This window comes from Budorcas taxicolor, chromosome X (genome assembly GCF_023091745.1).
Source record: "Budorcas taxicolor isolate Tak-1 chromosome X, Takin1.1, whole genome shotgun sequence".
Taxonomy (NCBI): Eukaryota; Metazoa; Chordata; class Mammalia; order Artiodactyla; family Bovidae; genus Budorcas; species Budorcas taxicolor.
Genome location: NC_068935.1, coordinates 58,345,028 through 58,370,025, shown reverse-complemented (window position 1 = coordinate 58,370,025; position 24,998 = coordinate 58,345,028). Strand labels below are relative to the sequence as shown.

General features: G+C 43.0%; 1 protein-coding gene across 1 annotated transcript in view; it reads left to right on the top strand.

The window, feature by feature from the left end:
* CD99L2 (CD99 molecule like 2) overlaps nt 1-24,998 on the top strand; it is a 136,007-nt gene that overhangs the window by 105,268 nt on the left and 5,741 nt on the right. Inside the window, exons 3-7 of the mRNA XM_052663558.1 lie at nt 7,089-7,157; nt 7,275-7,370; nt 9,455-9,520; nt 21,475-21,513; nt 21,645-21,764. Coding sequence (XP_052519518.1) covers nt 7,089-7,157; nt 7,275-7,370; nt 9,455-9,520; nt 21,475-21,513; nt 21,645-21,764 — 390 coding nt within the window. The remainder of the gene's footprint in view (nt 1-7,088; nt 7,158-7,274; nt 7,371-9,454; nt 9,521-21,474; nt 21,514-21,644; nt 21,765-24,998) is intronic.

Below are 24,998 nucleotides of genomic sequence, written 5' to 3'. Positions count from 1 at the left end.
TTTCAATTTTGGTTTCCTCTGTTTGTATGCCCAGCAGTGGGATTGCTGGGTCATATAGTAGTTATATTTCTAGTTTTTTAAGGAATGTCCACACTCTTCTCTATAGTGGCTGTACTAGTTTGCATTCCCACCAACAGTGTAAGAGGGTTCCCTTTTCTCCACACCCTCTCCAGCATTTATTGTTTGTAGACTTGTGGATAGCAGTCATTCTGACTGGCGTGAAATGGTACCTCATTGTGGTTTTGATTTGCATTTCTCTGATAATGAGTGATGTTGAGCATCTTTTCATGTGTTTGTTACCCATCTGTATGTCTTCTTTGGAGAACTGTCTATTTAGTTCTTTGGCCCATTTTTTGATTCGGTCATTTATTTTTCTGGAGTTGAACTGCAGGAGTTATTTGTATATTTTGAGATTAATTCTTTGTCAGTTGCTTTGTTTGCTATTATTTTCTCCCATTCTGAAGGCTGTCTTTTCACCTTGCTTATAGTTTCCTTTGTTGTGCAGAAGTTTTTAATTAGTTTCCATTTGTTTATTTTTGCTGTTATTTCCAATATTTTGGGAGGTGGGTCATAGAGGATCCCGCTGTGATTTATGTCGGAGAGTGTTTTACCTATGTTCTCCTCAAGGAGTTTTATAGCTTCTGGTCTTACGTTTAGATCTTTAATCCATTTTGAGTTTATTTTTGTGTATGGTGTTAGAAAGTGTTCTAGTTTCATTCTTTTACAAGTGGTTGACCAGTTTCCCCAGCACCAATTGTTAAAGAGATTGTTTTTTCTCCATTGTATATTCTTGCCTCCTTTGTCAAAAATAAGGTGTCCGTAGATGCATGGATTTACCTCTAGGCTTTCTATTTTGTTCCATTGATCTATATTTCTGTCTTTGTGCCAGTACCATACTGTCTTGATGACTGTGGCTTTGTAGTAGAGCCTGAAGTCAGGCCGGTTGATTCCTCCAGTTCCATTCTTCTTTCTCAAGATTGCTTTGGCTATTCGAGGTTTTTTGTATTTCCATACAAATTGTGAAATTATTTGTTCTAGTTCTGTGAAAAATACCATTGGTAGCTTGATAAGGATTGCATTGAATCTATAGATTGCTTTGGGTAGTATACTCATTTTCACTATATTGATTTTTCCGATCCATGAACACAGTATATTTCTCCATCTATTAGTGTCCTCTTTGATTTCTTTCACCACTGTTTTATAGTTTTCTATATATAGGTCTTTAGTTTCTTTAGGTAGATATATTCCTAAGTATTTTATTCTTTTCTTTGCAATGGTGAATGGAATTGTTTCCTTAATTTCTCTATTTTCTCATTATTAGTGTATAGGAATGCAAGGGATTTCTGAGTGTTGATTTTATATCCTGCAACTTTACTATATTCATTGATTAGCTCTAGTAATTTTCTGGTGTAGTCTTTAGGGTTTTCTATGTAGAGGATCATGTCATCTGCAAACAGTGAGAGTTTTACTTCTTCTTTTCCAATTTGGATTCCTTTTATTTCTTTTTCTGCTCTGATTGCTGTGGCCAAAACTGTGTTGAATAGTGGCGGTGAAAGTGGGCACCCTTGTCTTGTTCCTGAATTCAGGGGTATTGCTTTCAATTTTTCACCATTGAGGATAATGTTTGCTATGGGTTTGTCATATATAGCTTTTATTATGTTGAGGTATGTTCCTTCTATTCCTGCTTTCCAGAGAGTTTTTATCATAAATGGATGTTGAATTTTGTCAAAGGCTTTCTCTGCATCTATTGAGATAATCATATGGCTTTTATTTTTCAATTTGTTAATGTGGTGTATTACATTGATTGATTTGTGGATATTGAAGAATCCTTGCATCCCTGGGATAAAGCCCACTTGGTCATGGTGTATGATCTTTTTAATATGTTGTTGGATTCTGATTGCTAGAATTTTGTTGAGGATTTTTGCATCTATGTTCATCAGTGATATTGGCCTGTAGTTTTCTTTTTTGTGACATCTTTGTCTGGTTTTGGTATTAGGGTGATGGTGGCCTCATAGAATGAGTTTGGAAGTTTACCTTCCTCTGCAATTTTCTGGAAGAGTTTGAGTAGGATAGGTGTTAGCTCTTCTCTAAATTTTTGGTAGAATTCAGCTGTGAAGCCGTCTGGGCCTGGGCTTTTGTTTGCTGAAAGATTTCTGATTACAATTTTGATTTCTGTGCTTGTGGTGGGTCTGTTAAGATTTTTCTGTTTCTTCCTGGTTTAGTTTTGGAAAGTTGTACTTTTCTAAGAATTTGTCCATTTCTTCCAAGGTGTCCGTTTTATTGGCGTATAATTGCTGATAGTGGTCTCATGATCCTTTGTATTTCTATGCTGTCTGTTGTGATCTCTCCATTTTCATTTCTAATTTTTTTAAAAAAAATTTAAATTTTATATTCAGTACAAATGTTTATTTTTGCAATGAGAACTGCACACACACACAAAAAAAATCTTTTAGTATATAAGTGAAAAGTCTACGAATTCCCTTCTACAAATGTCTAAAGTGTTTAATACAAGTCTCAGGTTCACTGACATAATTATTGGCCAAGCGATCCATGCATACAGTATGGGCTCATACACACCTCTTGCTCTTGTATAGAACTAAGATTTCTAGTACTGTGGGAGGGGTTGGGAAGTGGCCAGAAAAATTAAATAGTAGATCCAAGTTCTAATTACAACCCAGTTAGAGAAACACCCTTCAAGGAGGTGTGGAGAGGGCCATGGCAGAGTTAAATCTTTAGAAGGAAGGTGCAGACAAAACCATTTCTCCAGCTAAACAGATTTGGCCTGGGGAAGTTTCTGAACAAAACACGGAACAAAAAATGAGAGTGGGATGAGAAGGAAGAAACCCCATGGAACCAAAATATAAGTCACACTTGAACCAGCACAGTGATTTGTTTCTCCCTCTGTTTCTTGATGAGTCTGGCTAATGGTTTGTCAATTTTATTTATCCTTTCAAAGAACCAGCTTTTGGCTTTGTTGATTTTTGCTATGGTCTCTTTTGTTTCTTTTGCATTTATTTCTGCCCTAATTTTTAAGATTTCTTTCCTTCTACTAACCCTGGGGTTCTTCATTTCTTCCTTTTCTAGTTGCTTTAGGTGTAGAGTTAGGTTATTTACTTGACTTTTTTCTTGTTTCTTGAGGTATGCCTGTATTGGTATGAACCTTCCCCTTAGCACTGCTTTTACAGTGTCCTACAGGTTTTGGGTTGTTGTGTTTTCATTTTCATTCGTTTCTATGCATATTTTGATTTCGTTTTTGATTTCTTCTGTGATTTGCTGGTTATTCAGCAGCGTGTTGTTTAGCGTCCATATGTTGAAATTTTTAATAGTTTTTCTCCTGTAATTGAGATCTAATCTTACTGCATTGTGGTCAGAAAAGATGCTTTGAATGATTTCAATTTTTTTGAGTTTACCAAGGCTAGATTTATGGCCCAGGATGTTAATCTATCCTGGAGAAGGTTCTGTGTGCTCTTGAGAAAAAGGTGAAATTCATTGTTTTGGGGTGAAATGTCCTATAGATATCAATTAGGTCAAGCTGGTCTATTGTATCATTTAAAGTTTGTGTTTCCTTGTTAATTTTCTGTTTAGTTGATCTATCCATAGGTGTGAGTGGGGTATTAAAGTCTCCCACTGTTATTGTGTTATTGTTAATTTCCCCTTTCATACTTGTTAGCATTTGTCTTACATATTGCAGTGCTCCTAGGTTGGGTGCATATATATTTATAATTGTTATATCTTCTTCCTGGATTGATCCTTTGATCATTATGTAGTGTCCTTCTTTGTCTCTTTTCACAGCCTTTGTTTTAAAGTCTATTTTGTCTGATACGAGTATTGCTACTCCTGCTTTCTTTTGGTCTCTATTTGCATGGAATATCTTTTTCCATCCCTTCACTTTCAGTCTGTATGTGTCCCTTGTTTTGAGGTGGGTCTCTTGTAGACAATATATAGAGGGGTCTTGTTTTTGTATCCATTCAGCCAGTCTTTGTCTTTTGGTTGGGGCATTCAACTCATTTACGTTTAAGGTAATTATTGATAAGTATGATCCCATTGCCATTTACTTTATTGTTTTGGGTTCGAGTTTATACACCCTTTTTTGTGTTTCCTGTCCAGAGAAGATCCTTTAGCATTTGTTGGAGAGCTGGTTTGGTGGTGCTGAATTCTCTCAGCTTTTGCTTGTCTGTAAAGCTTTTTATTTCTCCTTCATATTTGAATGAGATCCTTGCTGGGTACAGTAATCTGGGCTGTAGATTATTTCCTTTCATCACTTTAAGTATGTCCTACCATTCCCTCCTGGCCTGAAGAGTTTCTATTGAAAGATCAGCTGTTATCCTTATGGGAACCCTCTTGTGTGTTATTTGTTATTTTTCCCTTGCTGCTTTTAATATTTGTTCTTTGTGTTTGATCTTTGTTAATTTGATTAATATATGTCTTGGGGTGTTTTGCCTTGGGTTTATCCTGTTTGGGACTCTCTGGGTTTCTTGGACTTGGGTGATTATTTCCTTCCCCTTGGGAAGTTTTCAACTACTATCTCCTCAAGTATTTTCTCATGGTCTTTCTTTTTGTCTTCTTCTTCTGGGACTCCTATGATTCAAATGTTGGGGCGTTTAACCTTGTCTCGGAGGTCTCTGAGATTGTCCTCATTTCTTTTTATTCGTTTTTCTTTTTTCCTCTCTGATACATTTATTTCTACCATTCTATTTTCTACCTCACTAATCCTATCTTCTGCCTCCATTATTCTACTATTTGTTCCCTCCAGAGTGTTTCTGATCTCATTTATTGCATTATTCATTATATATTGACTCTTTTTTATTTCTTCTATGTTCTTGTTAAACCTTTCTTGCATGTTCTCAATTCTTGTCTCTAGGCTATTTGTCTGTGATTCCATTTTGTTGTCAAGATTTTGGATCATTTTCACTATTACTATTTGGAATTCTTTATCAGGTAGATTCCCTATCTCTTCCTCTTTTGTTTGGTTTGGTGGGCATTTATCCTGTTCCTTTACCTGCTGGGTATTCCTCTGTCTCTTCATCCTGTTTATATTGCTGTGTTTGGGGTGGCCTTTCTGTATTCTTGCAGTTTGTGGAGTTCTCTTTATTGTGGAGTTTCCTCACTGTGGGTGTGGTTGTACAGGTGGCTTGTCAAGGTTTCTTGGTTAGGGAAGCTTATGTCAGTGTTCTGGTAGGTGGAGCTGGATTTCTTCTCTCTGTCACTTCCAAGGCAGTTCCCTCTGTTTTAGCTTCTTCTGTTTGCTGGTCTCTTCAGTGTCTAATTTCTGCCCTGACACAAGGAAGTGGTGGTGGACACTTTTTTAGGCTCACTTGTCCAGTCATGCTGTGGGGAAGGAGGGACACTGCAAACAAATAACTCTGGTGTGTTCTCACAGTGTCAGCCACACTGGTTTGCCCCCGCTCATGGCGTGTGTACTTTCCCTGTCAACACTGCTTAGGCTCTAGGTTGCTCTGCTGGGAACTGTCTGAGGCCGGCCCTGGGTTGTATGAACTTCCCAGGTCTAAGCCGCTCAGGTTCAGGTATTCGGGTAGTCCTCAGAGATGCAGACTTGGTTGGGCCTGCGTTTTGTGCCCTTCCCAGATCCAAGCAGCTCAGGTGATGAGGTGTTTGGCAAGTGCAGTCACTGCGACTTATTGCCTCCCTCATCCCTGCCGCTCGGATTTCTGGGTGTACAACCGGCGCACCTTCTCAGGCGGATATTGACCATCCAGAATCCCAAGAAGTCTTGGTTAGCAACGAAGCCTGCTTGCAGTTTGTAGATAATGCCTCTCCAGGGCCTTGATTGTCCCCTTCTGGCTCTGGCTGCCTGTCACCGGAGGGGGATGGTCTGCAGCCAGCTAGCTCTGCTCAGTCCTTTGTTCTGTGAGCAGGCCTGGCGGTATCTTAGGTTAGGGCTTTTCGTGTGGTAGCTCTCCCACAATCTGATTAGCTAGCCCCAGTTAGTTCCCTCAGATTGCCCTTGAGGCATTTAGGCTGGTCCTTACTCTAAGCAATGCAGCCCGTGCCTCCCTGCCCAGCCCTTGCTTGCTAGTGGCAGATGCAGACTTCTGCGCTGTTTCTCCACTGGGGGAGTTACTATTGGGCACGTAATCTGCGGGTTTTATTTATTGATTTATTTTTCCTCCCAGTTATGTTGCCCTCTGTGGTTCCAAGGCTCACCAGACTCGGCAGTAAGAGTGTTTCCTGGTGTTTGGAAACTTCTCTCTTTTCTAAGACTCCCTTCCCGGGACGGAGCTCCATCCCTACCTCTTTTGTCTTTTTTTTGTCTTTCATATTTTTTCCTACCTCCTTTTGAAGACAATGGGCTGCTTTTCTGGGTGCCTGATGTCCTCTGCCAGCATTCAGAAGTTGTTTTGTGGAATTTACTCAGCGTTCAAATGTTCTTTTGATGAATTTATGGGGGAGAAAGTGATCTCCCCATCCTATTCCTCCGCCATCTTAGGACCACCTCTAATTTTATTCTCTTTTTAAACAGCATAGTCTTGTTGCTTAAGGAAAGAAAGTATTGGAAAATTATACATGGCATGTCATGTAATTGATGTGAGAAGTCCACAATTTTAAAGGAATATGGTTGAGCTGAAAGACCTAGTATTACAGCAGTAACCACACTTATATAAAATATTTTGTTGGTGTTATAACCACTTTCAGTTTATGAGACATTCCCATACTCAACCGGGAACATAATGTCACTTCACCCCTGGGTGGTGTTATCTGTGACTATGGTACCAGGTTAAGAGTGGTGGAAACCAAGGCTTGGAGCTCTCAGGGGTTGTGCTCAAGCTCTGGAACCCCCTGAAGCATGTGATCATCTCCTGTAGATGTGGGCTCAAGTCCCAGCTCCACTAATCAGCAGATTAATCAAATGTGGGATCACGTCCATCTCACCATCCATCTTCTGAAGAAAAGTGAGCAGAACTTGTTTCATCTGAACCTTGCTACATCTCTTGGTCATCCTCAGAGGCCTTGGAGGGGACTCAAGGACCAGGAGTGCTGAGCTCATGCTGTGACTTCCTGACCATACCATGGCTGCTGTGTGTTGTTGCTAAATGTGCTCCTCTTGCTGTCTCCCTTCCTCCTTTTAGAGAGATGGGATCACGTCACCACCACAACCAGGAGACCTGGAGCGACCAGAGCTCCAGCAAAGCCTGCAGGTAACACGGCTGTTCTGAGGAGGGCACAAAAGAAAGATTCCGTGGAGCTCGCTGTGGGGTGGTGTCCAAATGAGTGACCTATGATTTAACCAACTGACTTTCTCATTTATGTTGTAGGGCCCCCTGCAGAAGATGATTTTAACTTGGCTGATGCCTTGGATGATCAAAATGATCGTGATCATGACCGCAAAAAGCCAAGTATAGGAGGAGGAGGTAAGTCCAAGTTGGCCCAGGCCAGCACTGTAGCTTTCTGGTCAGGGTGTAGCTCCTTAAGTACAGCAACCCACAGAGCTACTCCTCCTGGCCTGGCAGGGCTGGGGGTACTTCAGGGCCCAGCAGGACCTGACAGCAGTGGCTGACAAACATTTTGGTCTCAGGACTCACCAAGTTATTGAGGATCTCTATTGAGATGTGGGTCACATCTATTGATATTTATCATCTTATATTAAACCTAAAATCAGAAAAATTAATTAAACATGAACAACAATAAACACACATGTTAACATAAATAGCACATTTTATGAGAAATAACTATGGCAAGAAAAAGACAACTTAGTGAGGAAAAGTGGCATCATTGTACCTTTTGCAGATTTCTGTAATGTGTATCTTAGTAGAAGAGCTAGACTCTCACATTTCCTGATGGACTCATTTGTGATATGTTGTTATGGTTGTGTATTTGAAGGAGATCTGGCTTCATAATAGATATGCTGTTGTAAGGGGAAGAATATTTTAATAGACTTTTCAGATCATTGATTACTATCTTTTTTTTGATAAGACACCCAAACTTGACCACTGGTTGTTTCTTATAGGTTAAGTGCAGTGTAGAATATGAAACCATATCAGTGAGTTTTCCATACTCAATTTCATTAAATTCCACAGGGATTCTCTAATACCTTTTAATGGAACTTTTACCCATTCACGGTTTTGTGCATTACACTTTGGTCATTTGGAAAATATTGATGTTCTGAGGTCTTTTGAGCTTCAAATAATGCCTTATTTCATTATGCAGTGTCCGAAATTCACATTTGTTAATGTCACCACCCATCTCATTAGAAAAAGTCTTTACATATTAGAGAGCTGTTAAACTCACAGTGGTAGATATAGATTTTTCAAAATTCTTCTTTGTTTGAAATTTTAACAAATATTGCCAGTGGTATTTTTTAAAGGGACAGCCCCATTTTATTCATTTTCAAGAAAGCATCTGCCAAATACTCAAATCGCCATAACCATAGTTAGCACATCGTTCTTTCTTTCTAGTAAAAGTGATCTTCCATGACAGAAAGCAGCTAATACAAAGCAAAATTGAAACAGTCACACATGTGCTTTTTGAGACAACTATAGGACTTTGGAGTGGAATAGAAATGCTTTAAGCATGCTTCCCATTTCATCACACAGAATGTTAAAAGATGTGTACTCAATGGTTGAGCTATAATAAAATAGCTTTTTTGGTTTCCTTGATTAGTTTTCTATTGTTGCATAACAGATTATCACAAATGGTTTCCTTTGGTTAGGAGTTCAGCAACAGCTAAGCTGAGTTTTCTCTCCAGGGCCTCAGGCAGCTGCAGTCATAGTGTCATCTGGGTCTGGGGTCTCAGCTGATCTTGGGTTGTCATCCAAGCTCATATGCTTATTGGGAGAGAACCATTATCCTTGCAGTTCTAGAATGAATGGTTTCTTGCTTCTTTAAAGCCACCAGGAGAAAAACAGAGATGAGATGGGGAGAGTAGGGAAATTGGGCAGGGGTGGAGGTGGGGGAGAGGAAGACAGTCTATCGCTTCTAGTGTGTGACCTCAGGAAGGTGTCAGCTGTGTTTTGAAGGGCTCACTCGATTAAGTTCAAGCCCCCCAGGAAAGTCTCCCTTTTGATTAATGTGAAGTCAAACTGATCTGGTTACTGTAGAGTCCCTTCATCTCAGCATATAATATCAAAATGGCAACCCACTCCAGTGTTCTTGCCTGGAGAATCCCAGGGACAGAAGAGCCTGGTAGGCTGCCGTCTATGGGGTCGCACAGAGTCGGACACGACTGAAGCGACTTAGCAGCAGCACCAGCATTATATGCATGGGGTGAAGCTATACCATGCATGGTCCCCCTGCATTCAAAGTCAGGGGATGCTGGGGTGTATACACTGTTGGGGAGGGATTCTGGGGGCCCCTTGAGAGTCTTGCCTACTGCATTCATCACAAACCCTGTTCAGTGGCAATCACTTTCTGGGTATGTTAGACAACATTAAGTAACAGATTTCTTGTCACTGAGAAATGTTTTTGGGAATTGAGATGTGTGTTTCATTTTCTCCAGGTTTTTCAGACAAGGATCTTGAAGACATAGTAGGGGGTGGTGACTACAAACCTGACAAGGGTAAAGGTAGGAGCATCGATTTGTCCAAATGCCTTATTCTCACTAAAGACAGGATTACACAGCAGCCAGGTTGGAAGAGTGGTTCTCAGCCAACCTCTGGGGCTTCACTTGGAATGATGTAGGCTGTGCAGCTGTGGGGGGAGGGGGATTTACAAGACTAATCTACATGACTAAAAGCCACATATTTCCCCTGATGTTCCTTAAGCCACGGCACTGCACAGGATAATGTGTCCATACTAGCAGATGCCATTTGCCAGTTGGCACCAGTTATTGTACCTGAAGTCAGGGACTTGTTGGGCACAGCCTTCCCAACCTGGGGAGCCTGTCACTCTTCGGATGGGAGGAGCGAATCTCATCATGAGAAGAATTATTTTTAAGACACCCATAGCAAGTCAAATATATTTTAAAATATCTTTTGATTTTGAAATAGTTTAAGGCTCACAAGAAGTTGTAAAACTAAATAAATAAACTGTTCAGGAGAATTCCTGTGTACCCTTCAACCAGCTTCTCCTGATATCCTAACAAAACTATAGTTACGTTGTCAAAACCAGGAAGCCGACACTGGTACATTGCTGTTATTAAGTCATATATAGACCTTACTCAGATTTCATCAGATTTTGTATATACTCGTGTGTGTGTGAGTTGTGTGTATGTGTACACATGCACTTATGTGTCAATGACATTTTATCACAGGTAGATTTGAGTAACTGTAACTATAGTCAGGACGCAGAACTGTTCTATCACCACAGAGAAACCACCTCCTGTCAGCCCTTCATAGTGATACCCTCCTCCAAGGCCAGATACTTTTCATTCCCCCCAAGTCATGCAAAGATTTAAACCTTTAATCTTAATATGTTGTCAAGATCTGACCTTAGTATGGAGACAGTGTTAGCCAGACTTGATGTGGCAAAATTACTTGCAGTTGTAACCTGTTTTGGTGATGTTATAACTCATCATTAATGATGGAAATTTTTACAGTTGTAATTGTGATGGTAACATGTTGTGATGCTAAGTTGTGGCTGTAGCATTTTGTGGTGATTCCCTGTTGTGGTTGAGACTGTGGTTGTGAGTATAACAAATTCTGAGTATAACATGTCATGAGTATATCTAGTGTCAGCCTGCTACATTCCCCATAGTTCAGGCTGTGTGCCTTTCATGTGAGAACAGTGTTGTCTTCTGATTAAAGGATACTGTAGTCAAATCGGTCCTTCAGAACACCTTTCCAAACAGTTCCATTTTGAATAAAAAGCTCTGAAAACCTCTAAATGAAACTCACAGGTGTCAGGAGAACATGGAACATTTAAAGGGCAAACCCAGCAAATTGGCCAATTACTCCCAGTGACAAATGGTATTTCCAGATGGTGAGAAGAGAGCGGTAGCAGCGTGTGTAAGCATGCACACAAATGAAAGTCTGAGTGACATGTCAGGGGATTTCCTTATTAGCAAGGAAGAAGTGTTAGGAAATTCTTTAATTAGGCTCATATTTGAACTTCTCTTGTAAAGGATAATCAATTGTTAGCGTAAGTTATACCCTCTGTCATTATAGGTGTCAGACAAAAGAAAGTAGAGAGTCTGGGCAAAAAAATATGAGTGTGAAACTGAAACATAGGTTATGATAAGAACATGATGAAATTCTCATACACTCTCCTCTATGCAAACATGCTAATGCCATGTATGAAGATAAAACATTACATTTAAATAAATGTTGATCTTCAATATAAAACAATCCTAAGTAATGAATTTTCTAACCTTGAGTTTTAGCATTTAGACTCAACCATAATTTGGGAGTGTATTTCTGAAGTAGTGTGTTATCTGTTATATATTTTTTCTCAAGAAAACATTTCTAATGGCCCTGTAGGGAAAACACAGACAATCTCTCATCAACAGGTCCCATCAGCTCTGGTGCCATCAGCCTCCTCCTAGTACTTTCACTGACTGCATCTCCTGATTGTCCCCTCTGTGGTCTGTTCCTCAGTGTATGCAAGCCTCTACTCCCATTTCCCCAGAGCTGCTCTTTCATCTCCAGTGACTTCTTGGTGGTCACAGCCCTCTGCCCCATGTGACCTCTGCAGCATACTTTGCTGACCACCTCGTTCTCCACATTCTTTATTTCTGGGTCCTTCCTGGCACTCTCCCACTTTCTTGGTCTCATTCACTTCTTCTTCCTAAATACTGCTGCCTGCTGGGTCCATTTCCTTGGGCTTCCAGTTTGGTATGTCATTCTCTTCCCACTGAGGAAGAGAATTAGAGACCAAGATCTGGATGTTCAGTATATTCTTTAGTGAGATGTTGCTACTTCTAAACCCTTAAACTGGGCAGGCCTACGAAATAGGAAGTATATGGATGTATTTTAAACCGTATACACGTATGTATCTATAATTATTTCTGTATCTATTCATCAGCATCTATGTTAACCTAAACATGAGTTCATACTTAAGCCTTTTGGCAGTAGATCACAGTTGGAGACATAGTATTCTTTTCTTATTGATCTTTAACTTCCGTCTCTGACAATGAAAAACCTACCATCCATCAACTATTTGCTTACTTGCTCAGTTCTGATACTATACATGTATATAGCACAACCAGAATTGTTCATCCTTACTCCTTGAGAAACAACTTTACCAATTACAGTCCAGTGTTTGTTTTTCTTCTTTAGGCTTTACCTTATAGTGTCTGTCAAAATACCATTTGTTAAAAGTTGCTCACATAACTCGTTTATTACCCCTCCATTCAGTGCAGTTTTTACACACATTTATAATGTAGATACATTCATTTGTCACAGTATACATTCCATCCTGGCATCTCCCACTAACCTGGTTGATATTTTGCTTTGTTCTTTTGCTTGTATACATCATTAAAGGTTATTCCTTGTTATATGTATTCATATGGATTTTTACAAATGCATATAGTCATATGTCTACCACCCAAGTAGCATACAGAACAGTTCTATCACCATAAAAATTCTCCTATACACTCCTTTGGTACTCAGCCACTGTCTTTCCCCAACCGTAATCCATTCTCTCTTAGCACAACCACAAATCTGTTTATCATCTCAAGAGCTTTGCCTTTTTCTAGAATGTCATATAACTGGAATCATACAGTATATAACCTTTACAGACTGGCTTATTTCACTTAGCAATGTGCATTGAAGGTCCTTTATGTTTTTTCATGGGTTGATAACTCATTTCTTTATAATAGAATTCCATTGTCTAGATGTACCGCAGTTTGCCCATTTGCCTGTTGAAGGACATCTTGGTTGCATTTAGTTTTTGGTGACTATAAATAAAGCTGCTATAAATATTTATATACAGGTTTTTGTGCAGACATAAGTTTTCAGTCCACTTAGGTAAATACCTAGGTATATAATTGCTTGCTCACATGGTAAATCTAGCCTTACAACAAACTTCCCTGTGCTTAGTCACTCAGTCATATCTGACTCTTTGTGACCCCATGGACTGTAGCCTGCCAGACTTCTCTGTCCATGGGGATTTTCCAGGCAAGAACACTGGAGTGAGTAGGTTGCCATGCCCTCCTTCATTGGATCTTCCCAACCCTGGGATCAAACCCAGGTCTCCCTCATTGCAGGCGGATTATTTACCATCTGAGACACCAGGCTATCTTCTAAAGTGACTATATCACATATACCCAGAGAAAACCATAATTAAAAAACACATATTCACCCCAATGTTTGTTGCAGCACTGTTTACCATAGCCAAGACATGGAAGCAGCCTAAATGTCCATCAACAAATGAGTGGTGAAGATATGGTGTGCTTGCATGCAGGCTAAGTCACTTCAGTTGTGTAAAACTGCTTGCAATCCTATGGACTGTAGTCTGCCAGGCTCCTCTGTCCATGGGATTCTCCAGGCAAGAATATTGGAGTGGATTGCCATGCCCTCCTCCAAGGGATCATCCCGACCCAGGGATCGAACCTATGTCTCTTATGTCTCTTGCATTGGCAAGTGGATTCTTTACCATTAGTGCCACCTGGGAAGTCCCAAAGATGTGGTACACATATACAATTGAATGCCATTAAGTCATAAAATTCTGAAAGAGATGGGAATAGCAGACCACCTGACCTGCCTCTTGAGAAACCTATATGCAGGTCAGGAAGCAACAGTTAGAACTGGACATGGAACAACAGACTGGTTCCAAATAGGAAAAGGAGTACGTCAAGGCTGTATGTTGTCACCCTGCTTATTTAACTTCTATGCAGAGTACATCATGAGAAACGCTGGGCTGGGAGAAGCACAAGCTGGAATCAAGATTGCCGGGAGAAATATCAATAAGCTCAGATATGCAGATGACACCACCCTTATGGCAGAAAGTGAAGAGGAGCTAAAAAGCCTCTTGATGACAGTGAAAGAGGAGAGTGAAAAAGTTGGCTTAAAGCTCAACATTCAGAAAACGAAGATCATGGCATCCCTTCCCATCACTTCATGGGAAATAGATGGGGAGACAGTGGAAACAGTGGCAGACTTTATTTTGGGGGGCTCCAAAATCACTGCAGATGGTGATTGCAGCCATGAAATTAAAAGACCCTTACTCCTTGGAAGGAAAGTGATGACCAACCTAGATAGCATATTGAAAAGCAGAGATATTACTTTGCCAACAAAGGTCCGTCTGGTCAAGGCTATGGTTTTTCCAGTGGTCATGTATGGATGTGAGAGTTGGACTGTGAAGAAAGCTGAGCGCCGAAGAATTGATGCTTTTGAACTGTGGTGTTGGAGAAGACTCTTGAGAGTCCCTTGGACTGCAAGGAGATCCAACCAGTCCATTCTAAAGGAGATCAGTCGTGGGTGTTCATTGGAAGGACTGATGCTGAAGCTGAAACTCCAATATCTTGGCCACCTGATGCGAAGAGTTGACTCATTGGAAAAGACTCTGATGCTGGGAGGGACTGGGGGCAGGAGGAAAAGAGGACGACAGAGGATGAGATGGCTGGATTGCATCACTAACTCGATGGATATGAGTTTGGGTGAACTCCAGGAGTTGGTGATGGACAGGGAGGCCTGGAGTACTGCAATTTATGGGGTCGCAAAGAGTCGGACACGACTGAGCGACTGAACTGAACTGAACTGAAGCCATAAAAAAGCCATAAAAAGCACAGACATCACTTTGCCAACAAAGGTTCATATAGTCACAGCTATACATTTTACAGTAGTCATGTACAGATGTCAGAATTGGACCATAAAGAAGGCTGAAGGCCAAAGAATTGATGGTTTTGAATTACTGTGCTGGAGAAGACTCTTGAGATCAGACCAATCAATCCCAAAGGAAATCAACCCTGAATATTCATTGGAAGGACTGATGCTGAAGCTCCAATACTTTGGCTACTTGATGTGAAGAGCCAACTCATTGGAAAAGACCCTGCTGATGCTTTCCTTCATCTGGAAAAGATTGAGGGCAGCAGAAGAAGGTGGCAGAGGATGAGACAGTTAGATTGCATGAGTGACTCAATGCACATGAGTTTGAGCAAACTCAGGGAGACAGTGGAGAACAAGAAAGCCTGGCATGCTGTAGTCCATGGAGTCACAAAGAGTCAGATACAATTTAATGACTAAACAACAACAGCCATAAAAGGGAACAAAATTGGGTCATTTGTAGAGACATGGATGGACCTAGAGACTTATACAGAGTAAAGTAAGTCAGAAAGAGAAACACATTGTATATTAATGCATATATGTGGAATGTGGAGAAATGGTATAGATGATCCTACTTGCAAAACAGAGATAGAGACATAGAGAAAAATGTATGGATACCAAGAGGGAAAAGGGGGGTAGTGGGATGAATTGTCCCTAGTAAGAGTAAATTGCAGTTTGAAATATGTTGTACCAGGGATTTTCTAGTACAACAGAAGGCAAATCTAGACTCTTTGGTATGTAGTTGTGATATAAAATTGTGAACTCAGAAGGCAAGTGAGGATGCAAAACATACTGTCCGTGAAAATGAAGATCCTATCAGTGACCTGTGAAATAGCCTCTTTGAACTGTTCCTCCAGTTGTAAGCAAGTAGAGGTGGATGGATTTGCATGAGGCTTGCATGTTTTTAAACATCTTTAAAAAATCATATGAAAAATACTTATTTATTATTTCCCCATCTATGGAGACTCACTAGTAATACTCAGGGGTATATGTACACAGTACCTTCTTTTTTAAATTTTATTTATTTATTTATTTATTTTTGGCTGTGCTGGGTCTTCAGTGCTGCATTCAGCCTTTTTCTAGTTGCGGCCAGCAGGGGCTACTCTGTACTTGTGGTGTGCAGGCTTCTCACTGCAGTGCCTTCTCTTGTGGTGCACAGGCTTCAGTAGTTGCAGTGCACAGGCTTAGTTGCCATGTGGCATGTGGAATCTTCCCAGACCAGGGGTTGAAACCATGTCCCATGAATTGACAGGTGGATTCTTAACCACTGGACCACTAGGGAAGTCCGCAGTCATGTCCGACTCTTTGCGACCCCATAAATTGCAGCACGCCAGGCCTCCCTGTCCATCACCAACTCCTGGAGTTCACTCACACTCACGTCCATCAAGTCGGTGATGACATCCAGCCATCTCATCCTCTGTCATCCCCTTCTGCTGCCCTCAATCCCTCCCAGCATCAGAGTCTTTTCCAATGAGTCAACTCTTCCCATGAGGTGGCCAAAGTACTGGAGTCTCAGCTTCAGCATCAGTCATTCCAATGAACACTCAGGACTGATCTCCTTTAGAATGGACTGGTTGGATCTCCTTGCAGTCCAAGGGACTCTCAAGAGTCTTCTCCAACACCACAGTTCAAAAGCATCAATTCTTCGGCGCTCAGCTTTCTTCACAGTCCAACTCTCACATCCATACATGACCACTGGAAAAACCATAGCCTTGACTAGACGGACCTTTGTTGGCAAAGTAATGTCTCTGCTTTTCAATATGCTATCTAGGTTGGTCATCACTTTCCTTCCAAGGAGTAAGGGTCTTTTAATTTCATGGCTGCAATCACCATCTGCAGTGATTTTGGAGCCCCCCAAAATAAAGTCTGCCACTGTTTCCACTGTCTCCCCATCTATTTCCCATGAAGTGATGGGAAGGGATGCCATGATCTTCGTTTTCTGAATGTTGAGCTTTAAGCCAACTTTTTCACTCTCCTCTTTCACTGTCATCAAGAGGCTTTTTAGCTCCTCTTCACTTTCTGCCATAAGGGTGGTGTCATCTGCATATCTGAGCTTATTGATATTTCTCCCGGCAATCTTGATTCCAGCTTGTGCTTCTCCCAGCCCAGCGTTTCTCATGATGTACTCTGCATAGAAGTTAAATAAGCAGGGTGACAACATACAGCCTTGACGTACTCCTTTTCCTATTTGGAACCAGTCTGTTGTTCCATGTCCAGTTCTAACTGTTGCTTCCTGACCTGCATATAGGTTTCTCAAGAGGCAGGTCAGATGGTCTGCTATTCCCATCTCTTTCAGAATTTTCCACAGTTTATTGTGATCCACACAGTCAAAGGCTTTGGCATAGTCCATAAAGCAGAAATAGATGTTTTTCTGGAACTCTCTTGCTTTTTCGATGATCCAGCGGATTGTGGCAATTTGATCTCTGGTTCCTCTGCCTTTTCTAAAACCAGCTTGAACATCTGGAAGTTCACAGTTCACGTATTGCTGAAGCCTGGCTTGGAGAATTTTGAGCATTACTTTACTAGCTTGTATTAACCTTTTTAAAACCAGCTTTTTTTTAAAATTCAGTAATACCCTGAATATTTTTTTCTGTCATTAAGGAGTCCTGTAAAATATCATGTCAACTACTGCATAATATGTTTTGCTGTGACTTTTTAAAATGAGGACCTATATTTGTGCAGAAGGGGTTTTTCCTGCAGCTTTTTACTAGTATACACAGTAATGTGATGAACATCCTCATCACCAAAAGCACACAACCATAATTGTGTGTCAGATAAATTCCTAGAACTTGAACTGCTGGGTCACCGGAAGTGTAAATTTTTAAACATGCAACTCTTTGAGTGTACTACAAAATGGTTTTCCATGACAATTATACCAGCTGCCATTTCCACCACTAAGAAGTAAACAGTTTCCTGTTTGCTCATATACTCATCTTTATTGGATAGGTTAATTTTGTCATCTTTGCAGATTAGTGAAGTGAAATAGCTGAATCGTATCTGACTCTTTACAACTCCATGGACTGTAGCCTACCAGGCTCCTCCATCCATGAGATTTTCCAGGCAAGAATACTGGAGTGGGTTGCCATTTCCTTCTCCAGGAGATCTTCCTGACCTAGGGATTGAACCCTGATCTCCCGCATTGTAGGCAGACACTTTACAGTCTGAGCCACCAGGGAAGTCCTGTGCAAAATTCTGTCTTGTTTAAATTTTCCATTTCTTTGAATCCAAGACATGAAACATTTCACCTCTGTCTTATTAGACACTCTTACTATACTATGTGAATTGCCTGTTCATGCCTGTTGCCCCATTTTCTACTCATTTATGTGTATGGGCTTCTTTTATGTTAGGGGTTATTAATCCCTTTTTATACCTTGTGAAAACATGTTATTTACCCATTCATCACTTGATGAACCTTTATATTGTTTCTGCTTTTTTGCTTTTACAACTAATGCTATGATGAAATCAGCATACCAGTTTTTGTGTGGTCATGTGTTTTCAATTCTCTTGGGTATACACATCTAGAAGTGGAATTGTCCAGCCTCATGGTAACTCTTTGTGTTTACCTTTGGGAGGAACCACCAACCTGTTTTCCACAGCAGCTGTACCATATTACATTCCCATCAGCACTCTATGAAAGATCCATTTTCTTCACATCCTTACTAACACTTATTTACCTTTTTTAGATTCTAGCCATCCTAATGTGTGTGAAGTGGTATCTCACCATGGGTTTGATTGCATTTCCCTGGTAGCTAATGGTGCTGAGCATCTTTTCATGTGTTTATTGGGCTATTTGAATATCTCTCTGGAGAAATGTCTTCATTTTCTTTGTTCATTTTAAAACAGAATTCTTTGCCTTTTTACTGAGTTGTAGAATTTCTTTATTCTCAATATTCATCCCTTATCAGATATAGAATTTGCCATTGTTTTCTTCCATTCTATGGATTGTCTTTCCCTTTCTTGATGATAGGTTATGAAGTACAAAGTTTGTTGATTTTGAAGTTTAGCCATTGTCCCCTGTTGTTTCTTATGCTTTTAATAGTGAAGTTTTTACTTTTGGTATGATCTTTCCGATTTCAGGCTCCAAGCTTGAGGGCCAGGTTTAGAAAGTCATTCCCTACCCCAAGACAATATAAATGTTGTTGCACATTTTCTTCTAGTGCTTCTATTGCTTCATCTATTTTATATTTATTGGAAACTTATTTCCATGGGTAGTGTTGGTTTGGATAAATCTGTTATGCCAGTGGGTCATTGGTTGTCCCAATAGCATTTTTTGCATGGTATGCCTTTTGTAAAGAAAGTGGATTCAGCCTGTGCTCAGAGGAAGTAAACAGAGCTCAGTAGTCAAACAGGGATCAAAACCATGACACTGGCTTGGCTAACTTCAATGGCAAGCCTTTGTGGCCAAGTTCACTTCAGATTCATGGAACTGGAAGTGGTGGAAGGAGCTAGAATGACTGCAGTTTTGTTTTCCGATTGTTCTTTACCCTCACAGTATCTCAGCCCATGTGCCCATCTGAGCAATAGGTCACCCACAGGATGTGATCACATGATCACGTGGGTTTGTTTTTGAGAAGGGAATACCATTTGCTTGTCATCTTTTTAGAAGAATGCTTTTGTCCAATAACTGAGGTCAGATAGGAATTCCTAGACTACAGAATTGAGCATTTGTATCTCTTTGACATCCAAGGGAAGCCCTGTATTCCCTCTGCATGCCCCTCTAGGCAGGTTTGGCAGGGGGCCTCCAGTTTTCTTTTCAAGTAACACCCTCATAGCTCATGGCCATACAGATCATGAGGTACAAGTTGTTGTGGATTCTTACAATCAAGAATTAAGAAGGAAAGAGAGACTGGGGAACACTCAGCTTCATTCCAGTTCAAGGTGAAAGAAAGAGTGGGTAGAGTTGCTCATTCCTGGGCTTCCCTGATGGCTCAGACGGTAAAGCATCTGCCTGCAATGCACGAGACCTGGGTTTGATCCCTGGGCCGGGAAGATCCCTTGGAGAAGGAAATGGCAACCCACTCCAGTATTCTTGCCTGGAGAATCCCATGGATGGAGGAGCCTGGTAGGCTACAGTCCACTGGGTTGCAAAGAGTTGGGCACAACTGAGCGACTTCAGTTTCACTTTTTACCTGGAAATCTAGTGATGTGAACATGTCAGCAGAGGACATCCGTGTGGGGGCTCACCACTGCCCTTGACGATGGCCACCTTGAGCACAGAAGGAGGGAGCAGCGATGGGCCAGTGCAGCTAGACTCCAAGCCCTCACAGGCTACCTCGTTGCTGACTTGTTAACATACAGGGTGACTCATGTCCTGCTCTCTGGTCTGCTTTCTCCAACAGCAGTGATACTGTTTTTGAAAATGCTGGTGCTCCTTGTTTTGTAAATACTCATTCATATCCAATCAGGGATGTCCATGAAACACATTTGACTCAAGGATTCAGCCCCAGGTGGGAACATAGCAAATCTCATTTTCTCCCTCAAGATTCTTATTTTTAAAAATAGACTTTATTTTTTAGAGCAGTTTCACAGCAAAACTGAACATTGTACAGAGTTCCCATACCCCCCATACACCCACAGTCTCTCCATTAGCAACATCCCAAACAGGGGGTACATTTGTTATAATTCGTGAACCTACAGCCCCCCACCCAGAGTCTTTGATTGGTGAAGGAAATGTCAAAGGTCATTGCCTCCGGCATCCGAGAGTGGTTTCCCCCAAGAACCCTGGGCTCTGGGAGTACAGTCTCCCTTCATTAATGAGCTTGTGTTCTGAGATGAATAGGGCACCCAGGAAAGAGCGCTCAGGGCTAATTAAATGTCCTAAATGGTATCCCTTGCTTGTCAGGGAGCTGCTGTCTGGGCTGTATGTGTGCTGGTGTGTGTGTATGTTCTCTGAAATTCAACCACGTGTAAGTTTTTGTGACCACCACTGCAATCAAGAGAACAGTGCTGTCACTGCAAAGGTCCTTCCCGTTTTTCTTTTTTAATCAGAGCCAACTGCCTCACTCTTCACTCTCCCTAACCCCTGTCAACCACTAATCTGTTCTCCATCTCTGTGATATTTCAGAGCTTTTTGAATTTCAAAATCCTAGATAAGGGATTGTCAGCTTGCATTGTTTTGTGTTCCACAAACAACTCACACTATATGCCAAGCTAGAAGTAGATGGCCTTAAAAAGCTCTTGATTATCACTTAATCCTGTGTACCTAAGTTACCGGAGTAGAAGCATCTGAATTTGAAGAAAAGCATGTAAAAGGGCTAAGCACAAGAGGAAAGGAAATTGAAATATTAACCATAAATCTCTTTGAATAGTAGGATGATGAATTGTTTTTATACTAGTCTTTCATCCTTTTTTAAAACAAACTTTTACATAACCGTGATTCTGTAATTAGATAAACAGTAAATGTATGTTACCGGAGGCACTAGGTGCACAGGACCCACAGTGTTGGCATTTAGAGTCAGGCTTGCCGGGTGTGAGCTCAGCTCTGCCACCTGCTGGCAGATCCCTCACCTGCGCACCTTCACTCGGTGGGGTGTTGTGGATGGTTGCAGGGGGCACCTGCCCCTGTGTATGGCAGTGCTGCATGTAAAGAGTCAGGATACTACATGCTCTCAGTGCACGGTCACTCGTTTCAAAAATAAAAAGCTCCCCCTCAGCTTGGGCAGGTGGCAGGCATAAGGAAGCAGGTCTTGCTGTAGTCAGGGCGAAGTCCCCTGGGGCAGAGATGAAGAGGGGTCTCAGCGAGTCAGGAAGGGACTGTCACTCCCGACCCTGAGCTGGTGGTCACAGGGGACACTGACTGCTTTTGTCCTTTATGCAGGTGGTGGCCAGTATGGTGGCGGGGACAACTCTGACTCTGGTGAGTTGGGAATCCTGAGGTTTTTGTGGAAACCACAGGGGGACACTGCTGGCTGCTTGGGTCTCCGGGCAGTTCCGACCTTCCTTTGACGGCCACCTCTCTCCGTGCCTCCCCACCCACCCTCTGCCCAGGAATGTCAGCAGAGACTGGCACCATTGCCGGTGTGGCCAGTGCTCTGGCCATGGCGCTGATCGGTGCTGTATCCAGTTACATCTCCTACCAGCAGAAGAAGTTCTGCTTCAGCATACAGCGTAAGTGGACCCACCTGCGGCCATGCCCTCCCACAGCAGAAGATGAACAGAGGGCCAGGGCTTTGGAGGAGGAGAAGGCAGCACTCTGAGCAAGCTGAGATTCAGCAGACTTCCCTGGGGTGAGGTGGAGGTGGGGCTGCGCTTTTTAAAGCCCTTGGAGACAGACCTAGGCTGAACTGAAGTATAAACCAGCCTGGAAGAGAGGATTGGGGTGGGCCCAATGACCTCGGTCTTCCAAGGGTGACCACCAGGCTTCTCGTAGAACAGGAAAGAGCCTCTGGATTTCTATGTGGCTTCGGATCTTGCCCAAGGGGACATGGGGCCTTTGGCGACAGGAGGCAGATGTCCCCCAGACCTCTGAGTCCCAGCAGGCAGCATTGTTGGGCCTGCCAGCCCACTCCTCACCCTGGCAACCCTTCCCTCCCTCTCGGATCCCAAGGAGCAGCTGGCTGCTGCCCGAGTGCCCCTGTTCCTCCCCTGTGAGCCACAGAATCTTAAAATACATGGAATCCTGAATTGTTTGAAAGGAATAGGAATGCAAGAGGAAGAGTTTTGTCATATTGGTGGCTGTCATTCTAGGTTGTAGCATGAGTCTGTCCATGGTATGTGAATGGAATAGTTACAGATGGAATCTGTGTCAGAAGCCCGCCTACAGGCACCCTGTGTTAAGGGATCCATACAGGGATGCCATTGAGGGCGAACAAGACCACACTCAGTTGTTTTACAAGCACGGTGTTGATGTATTGCTGTGCGCAGAGTGTGTCTCTGGTTGAAGATGGGAAATCTTTAGTTCAAGTAAGGGAACCTGACTCAGCCATAGTTTCCCTCTTTCCTGCGGCTCAGGACCATCTCCTGTGAAGTTTCCCCTGTCCTTGCTCTGGGCCTCTGCCCTTAATTCTAGCCTGGAGCTGAGCTTCCCAGGAAATGGACTTGGGTCCTAGAATGCTTTGCGTGTAGCTATTGCCAATGTCTCCAGCCTGATTTTCCATCTGGCCATGACATTTGGTGCTTCTACTCTTATACAATGTCTGTGACCGGGGCCACGGCATACAGCTCTGCAGGCTGTGCACGGGAGTACCCCAGGGACAGCACGTGTCTCAGTGCACAACCTGCACAGCTGTTCATGGCTGCCCTGCTATAGCTCCAGGGCTTGGTTGTGTAGAGTGGTGTGAACAGTCAGAAGGAGTACAGAACTGCAGGTGGGGTTGGCCTTAGAGCTATCACTTGTCCCAGCTCAAAAGCAAACAAGCAGCTTAAAACAACAAACCTATTGTCTCATGGTCTGGAGGTCAGAAGTTCAAGATCAAGGTGGCAACAGCACTGGTTCCATCTGAAGGCTGTAGGGGGAGACCCTTTCTTCCTCTCCCAGCTGTTGGTAACCCCAAGCATCCTTTGGCTTATGGCCACATCACTCCAATCTCTGTGACTGTGTCATCTTCTGTCTCTTAAAAGGGTACTCGTCATTGGCTGTGGGCCGCACCCTAAATCCAGGGCGATCTCGTCTTGAGATCCTTAACTTAGTCACATCTGCAAAGACCCTTTTCCCAAATAAGGTCACATCCACAGGTTCCAGGGATGAGGACATGGACAGAGGCTTTGGGGGCCACAATTCACCCCAGTTCAGCATTGTAACTCTAACAGTGAGATGAGCGCAATCCATGGTTCATCAAAGACATGCCCACAGCAGAATTTGGCCAGATGGCTCAGGGGCCACTGGGTGGCTTGGAGACTTGAAATTGCATGTTGGATAAGAGAAGAAGTAAAAGCTGGGCCTGCAGTCAGAGTCAGAATGGCTTCCCATGCTCACCAGTGCCTGACCCTGCTCAGCCTGGATCACTGCCCCAAGCACCACCACCTCCTGACGGGGCATCATGGCGGGTACCTTCAGTTTGTAGATGAGACAGCGGCTGAAGGGACTGTTGAAGGAACTCATTGCACATGGGAAGCGATAAATCCAGAAGGAAAGAGTGCTGGTAGGTAGCAACAGGGAGGATCAGAGAGGTTGATTTCCAAACTGAATAGACGTCTAGATTGTGTCTGTCTCTGCAGAGGCACTCAGGTGAAAGTACGTTATTTTCCCACTTGTTTCCTAAAACAAAGAGGTGCAAGTTTCCGCTAGTTGGATTAGCAGTCAAAACCCAATAAAATTTGAATATGAAGGCTTTGGTACACAGAAATCAGTGAACTGTACAGCATTTGGGGGACAATAAACCTGTGATACTGAGGTGGCAGGACGTAGATGTGATCTCTCTCGGGCGGCGGGGGCGGGGCTCTAGGGGTTAGGGTGTTGCTGGGCCACATGCTGGGGGTCCTGGCCCAGGGAAGCCAGCATGCTTGGAGGGCTGACAGGGGCTCCCAGGAAGCTCACGGAACCCGTGGGCCTCTCCCAGCCTCCCACTTGATCTGAGGGCTGGCCCCCCAGTCCTTTCCCTTCAGTCTGTCAGTGATGTCTTTGTCGTGGCTGAAACCACACCCTCCTGCGAGTACCATCATCAGCCCCGGTTTCCTTTGAAGGAAACCGAGTTCAGAGCATCCTCCACATCTGAAAAAGGCCCCCTCTTGCTTCTGTGTCTGTCCCCTGTGCTAGCAACATCTTCCAAAGCTGTAAGTTGCATCTGCTCCTGTGTCCATGCCTCCCCTTATGAATCCCTCCGGCCCTCCTGGGTCCTTCTGTCCCCTCGATGTGACATCAGAGGGGTCCCCATTCCTGGGGCTTGTGCTCTGCTCCATTGCCAAGTCTCCTTGTCCTACATCTGGGCAGTTCCATCAGCTCCTCCCCCCGCCTGCCCTGGGCTCCCTGCCACTTCTCTCTGCTCTGAACAGCCCGCGGGCCCTGTTTCAAGTGTGCAGGGACTGCTCCCCCTGGACCTCCCATGTGCTTCTGACCCAGCCCCTGAGCTTGACGTTCAAAGCCCTTCATGGTATGGTTCCATCCACATCCCTTCTGCTCTCTCCCTGTGGTCCGTGTCCCCAGAAGCCTTTCTGCACAGCTGCACTGACTTCCCTGAGGATGCACCGCTCTCTCCAGCACCCTGTCTGACATGCCCTCTCCTCCCCTAGCAGCTTTCATCCTTTGGGCCTGGGACACCCTCCCGGGCTGCCTTCCTGCCCTCCAGCCTGTGGGAGGATGTCTGTCTTGCCTGCTGCCACAGCACCCTCTGCTGACCCACTGTGCAGCCCATGGCACGGGATGGGGGCTTGCTGGTTTCTGTGTCACCACCCCATCTCATCACT